At 41.5% G+C, this 6,000-nt stretch overlaps 1 protein-coding gene across 1 annotated transcript in view; it reads right to left on the reverse strand.

The window, feature by feature from the left end:
* The window catches only part of LOC130920722 (noelin-2-like), a 44,374-nt gene extending 39,166 nt beyond the window's left edge, over positions 1-5,208 (reverse strand). Inside the window, exons 1-2 of the mRNA XM_057844117.1 lie at positions 4,713-5,208; positions 2,983-3,132 (exon numbers count right to left, since the gene is read on the reverse strand). Of these exons, the coding sequence (XP_057700100.1) occupies positions 2,983-3,132; positions 4,713-4,862 (300 nt within the window). The 5' untranslated portion in view covers positions 4,863-5,208. The remainder of the gene's footprint in view (positions 1-2,982; positions 3,133-4,712) is intronic.
* Between the last annotated feature and the right edge of the window lie 792 nt (positions 5,209-6,000).

Consider the following 6,000-nt stretch of genomic DNA (forward strand, 5'->3'; position numbering starts at 1 on the left):
TTTCAGAGGACAAAGAGGTAAGCCATTTTTATATTTTTAACTTATTTTTTTAGCGTAATGTTGCGCCGTACTGCTTCTGTCTGACAATGAATGACCTGAAAAGAATTACAATGGTATCTGACTGCCACTGTTACCGTTTCTGTTATATATATATATATAAAAATACAACTTTAGTAAGGGGGAAGTGTAAATAAATTATTCGGCTCGAGCGTATGACGTGGCACTCGCGAGGTTTCCGCCGCTATCGCCATTTTGGAAGCGGGAAGTTCGGTGTCAGAACCCCGGGAAACATAAACAGTGAGGCATTTCAACACAGGTTGCTCTTTAAAAATGGTTGGAAATTATTGTGCGGTAAAGAATTGCAACAACCGATCGAATAGAAAGGAGAATGTACAGCTCGACGGAACCCCATTGAGTTTCTTCCGGATCCCTACTTGGAGAAAAGGCGAGGGAAAGGTCATATCTGAACTTACCAAACGTCGAAGAATGGCATGGGTGGCCTCGATCAAAAGGAAGGGCATAACGTTTGATTCTCCAGTTACACACAGAGTTTGCTCTACGCATTTTCACTCCGGTAAGTTAATTTCGTTTGTTTACGCAAATTTCGGTAACTTTATGCCCTAAGTCGGCCTGTTGTTAGCTATAGCTACAGCTAAACAACTAGCATGCATACATGTGCATTGTCTTCATAAGGCATAATTCCTGTCGTTGCTAAATGAAAAAGCTGTAATATGTTGACGTGAGAGAGTGGCAAAGAATTTGTACACAGGCTACATTTTCTGCAACAAAAAAATTGTACATCCGTGGTCACAGACTAATGTAAACACACATTGCCTATCTTTGCTAAAAAGATGGTGTTGCCGTTTGCTGTGGTCATAATGTGCAGGTCCTGCACCCATCCGCAGCAAAACTGTTCATAGCTTTGTAGTGATTTGTAGTTTCGGAATTGCTGATGAGTGTAGTAATTTACACCAAACACTAAATACAGCATGATGTCCATTTCGCGTAGTGGTGGAAGCTTGTCGACATCTTTATTCCATTTGCGTTCGGCTTGCTCGTAAGGGTCAACATTGTTCACATCCTTAAAATTGCTCACATATCTGTCCTTCGCCCTGGTAACAAGTTTGTCTCTGTATCGAACTGGCAAGTTTTCCTTACTTTTTTCCATCTTTGGCACTCGTAGTTGAATTGTATTTGCCGTTAAGTTTGAATGTCCCGTGATGCAGACGTGCTTCCAAAATGGCTGCGTTGTCGCAAGTCTCGCATGGTCCCGTGCTGCTGTGACGTAAACGCTTGAGCCTAATAGAATTAAGATGTGTTATCAATGAAAAAATGAAAAGTGTTCGTTGGCTGTCACTGAGTAGCATTTGCGATCGCTACACAAAGCTAACTAAATTACCCCCAAGAATGGTAAGAGACGTATGACAACCAGAGGATATATAAGAAAGACAGGGCTGATGGTAAAGGATAGCTTGTTGAAACAGGAGAATGTCATTGTCAGTCGCGTCGATAAAAAAGCTAAAGCTATGCTTAGGTTGGCTCGCTTTTTTTTCGTCTTTTTCAGTCTTCGACACTCAAGCCATCTCTTTAACTGAACATTTTTATGTTCTTCCACATCTTTGCCAGTGAATTTGGCACCAGGCACATCATTTTCGGAGAGAATTGGTAGGTTTAGCTCTGTAAACATCTCCTTCGTACACGATTTCCATTCATTTCCTATTAGGGACAAACGGTGACTTGTCCCTACTTAGCAACAGTAGCTAATGTCATGAATATAAATGAGCGGAATTGACGTGTTGCTTGCGGTACGCCATTGGGGTTCGTGCTTTTTTTCTATTTGCAAAGTGTTTGGACTTTGCATTAGGACTGACACAACTCGGCCAGCGGACATTTTGGCTTAAAACTCAAATTTTAAAACTGTCTTTAATGTATTTCCAAATAATATCGTGCCTCGCATAGAACAGTACTTGTCAGTGTATTTTGCATAGTGTGACTGCGTGCACAGTATGTATAAGCACGTTCTCTTGTAATGAATGTGAACATCCTGTGAAGGCTGCACAGTAAGTGTCACTTGTGACAGCTACGCTAAATTATTGAGTGCACACTCCTCAGAGAAAAACTCAAGCTTGCTCTTACAATCACACATCATCACAAACAGTATGAAAAGTACACCCTAAAAATGCAAATGCAAGCCCTCTTTTTTTTACCATTTGTTTTGTTTTTTATGAGTTAGAATTAAGTCACTGCTGTGTGTGCGTGTGCATGTCCCGCTGATTTCCTTCCTTCCCAGCACGAGTTAGAGTACACTTGTGTGTGTTTTCATGTGGCTTATTTGTTTTCACACCTGCTGCTGTTTTCATACATTGTGTCTTTGGATTTTTGGGTCAATTTTATGGAATGTGAATAATGGACACGCACATGCACGTATTCTGACTCACGTTCTTTCCCAAATCTTAGACATACCCTCTCACACACGCAAGCATGGTCAAAACACTGTCAGACAAGTATTTACTAACACACACATACATTCATGCAATTACTATGTCCTGTTTTCACAACTCTCTCTTCTCACACACACAAACGCAACCCAGACATTCACTGTCTCTCTCTTGTTCTCACACATACGTACAGTATACAAGCACACGCAATCTTGTCTTGCACAAACATAAGCACACCCAAGTACAGATACACACACACTCACTCACTTTACACCATTGCTCAAGCACTCTCACATGCATACACTATTTTGCTCTTTCACACCCTCTCACACATAAAAAGACCTGTATATATTCGTCCTTTCATATACACAAAAATCTACTCTCACACGATTATATTATACACACAAACATCCCCCCGCTCCCACGGTCTCTCACTTACACATAACCTCTCTCACACAAGACTCTTTCTCGCATATACACAGAAACAAATTCAATATGTCTTGCTCGCTCTCACACAAATACACCCCAACACACGAACCCTTACCTGTAGAGTCAGTAGACTAAGCTGGTGACTACGGGGGTCTCTTTTGCAAAGGTTCCGGGCGGGAGCGACCACTGCACACACACACAGCCCGTCCGGGTCCGACGCGGTGCTGTATACCTGCCAAGCCTCCTCGGAGCCAGGATACAAACCCTACATACACGCACACACACACACACACACACACAAACACGCACAAACTCAACAGGATCTTCTATTTGATTGCTTCATAAATCAAGCCGCTCTGGGCTTTTTGCATAATTGTGCAGTCAGGCACAGAGAAGCGGGAAACTCTGGCTAAATGAAGCTCTCCCCCGCGCCTCAGATCAGGAGATTTGGCGGGAACGGAGCCATCAAGCTTTTCGTTGCCCAACTAGTGCTTTCAAAGAAATGTCTTTTATTTGTAGAATCTGCTCACTTTTTCTAATAAACACACTCCAAATAGATCACAGCACATTTATAAATTAAGGATAGAATATTAATGATAGCTTGTGCCTGGAAACAAAAGCAGTCATCATTTCCACAAGGTCACTGTCTACCATGGTACGTATTAACATGCAAGAGAGATGATTGGCTTTTTTTCCTGTTTACTGTCAACAATCCCAAAGGGAATAACGCAGCAACACAACACAGGTATCTGCCAAACTGACAAATGTCTCCACGGAGCCTCACTCAGCATCTAACATCTCCATCTATTTGTGTGTGCAAGTCCGTGTGTTGACATCAACTCCAGGGTTGCGAAGGTTTGTTGTTGCTACGGTAACAAATGGACAGATGTCCCAGGGGTGAGTGAGCCTTTCTGGAGTGGAAATATCACCCCTATAGCACAAATAAGTGTGTGTGTGTGCATCTAAATGGTAACCATTAAATAAACGACACCGTTAATTAACTCACTGGCTGCCATTGACAGCATGAGATGTCCAATCCAAATGGATCTCCCGTCAATGGTTCTAAAAGATGAGTTCTCTCAATTTAAATGAATGGAACGTCTGTCGTTGTCAGTGACAGCCTACTGACAGGCAATTAGTTAAGAATCATCAGGTTGCCATTTAATGATGAGTATTTTTTACAATGACTTCTGTGGATGCCCCCAACACCCGCATCACATTAATGGTCGCTGTAAAGCTACAAACTGTGGTGTAATTCAAAGATGTTATAAGTGTAATTTCCAACAATTTTACATCCAATATGTGTGTCTCAGTAGGTGTCTGTGTTACTACTATTACTAAGCAGATCAAACATAACATACTGTATGTAAAACTGAATATAAATATATAACACCTAAAGACTAAAACACACAACCTGAATACACATAACAGTATGAACATAACACACATTCTGGACACACAGCAGCAGATCCTTAACAAAATGACAACATACAGAAACATAACACATAGAGACATCCGTGCCGTCATGGAGACAGGCGCAAACTACACAAACATTGATAGACTAATATACACGAAGAGATGCAAGTTTTTTGAGGTACGTTTAGAAAATTTTTAGTCTGGAGTTGCGGGTGAAAACTTAAGTCATGAATTCTAGATGGTGACACAAAACAACCAATTCTAAATTTAAAAAAAGGCAATGTCTCAATAGAGGGTTTTGACCTGTCATCTTCTATGTCTTGTGGACTTTCTTTTATGCTTACCGATAATCTCTCTTGTGTGACAACTTCATCTGACATCACATAACAAATTCTTGTAGTGTGTGTAATAATACTGAGTACTACGTACGCTGACGATACGTTCATGTGTTCCATCAGGGGAGACGCCGACGGCCGTCCCGTTGAGTCCCACCAGCGATGGTAGTGTCTGGGACATCCAGTTGGTGACCATGGCCATGGTGCTCAGCACAGCACCGATTTTCAGCATGGGCACACTCATCTTCACACTCTCACAGTGGATTTTTAATTAAACTGTTGACATGCTAAAAAAAAGAAAAAGAAAAGGAGCGCTCAATTGCTTTCCGTCATGTATCCCCAATGATGTTAAATTCTGTCATCGCCATGTGAGGATGGTTCCAAGATGCTGCGAGGAGCTCTTCCTCCCTTCTGCTATCTCTCTCTTGCATCCCTCCTCCTCCAACCTGAGATGTGACGTCAAAGTGATGACATACACACACAAAAAAAAACAAAAGCGTGTGTCCTCTTTTTCCTTTCCCTCCCTTTCGTCCTCGTCCTCCTTTCCATCCACCGCAGTCAGCCTCCTCGCTCTGCTTCCTGTCCACGTATTGATTGATTGCCTGTGTATGTGAGAGAAAAAGAGCGAGCGAGAGAGAGAGTGATGCTGGGAATTGATCAGCACCCTCCTGTTGTGCCCTGGTGCTCCTTGCAGAGTGCTGCATTTTTTAAAAGTGCAACACTCCCACCTTGTGGTCATTAATGTGTCCCTTGTTGCCTCATTCGTATGATAATTTTTTTTAGATGGTGTGTTGCTAGCCAAGTGTTGTACTTGACTCGAGTGCTGATAAGCATGTCCTTGGCTGAACTCTAAAAAGTCATGTAACATTCAAATTAAGGAAAAACAAATAACATTTTTGGGTAGGAATATATACCTGAAAATGTGCTCAATTGAGGCATTAACTCGGTCAGCATCTCAGGCACAGGTAAGCTTACAAACTAGGGTGACCATGTTTTGATTTCCAAAAAAGAGGACACTCAGCCCGCCCTCAAGATACCTGAATTTTACCGAAGTTCACTCAAATATGTCTATATCACTTTAATATATTTAAAGTGTGCCCCCTCACTCTGGATGGGAAAATTCAGTTTGAAAATAAAAAAATAAATAATAATGACTAAAATATAATATATATACTAGGGCTGTCAAAATTATCGCGTTAACGAGTGGTAATTAATTTTTTTAATTAATCCCGTTAAAATATTTGACGCAATTAACGCACAAATGCCCCGCTCAAACAGATTAAAATGAGAGCACAGTGAAAGGTGTACTTGTTGTGTTTTTCGGAGTTTTGCCGCCTTCTGCTGGTGCTTGGGTGCGACTGATTTTATAGGCTTCAGCACCC

Source organism: Corythoichthys intestinalis, chromosome 8 (genome assembly GCF_030265065.1).
Source record: "Corythoichthys intestinalis isolate RoL2023-P3 chromosome 8, ASM3026506v1, whole genome shotgun sequence".
NCBI lineage: Eukaryota > Metazoa > Chordata > Actinopteri > Syngnathiformes > Syngnathidae > Corythoichthys > Corythoichthys intestinalis.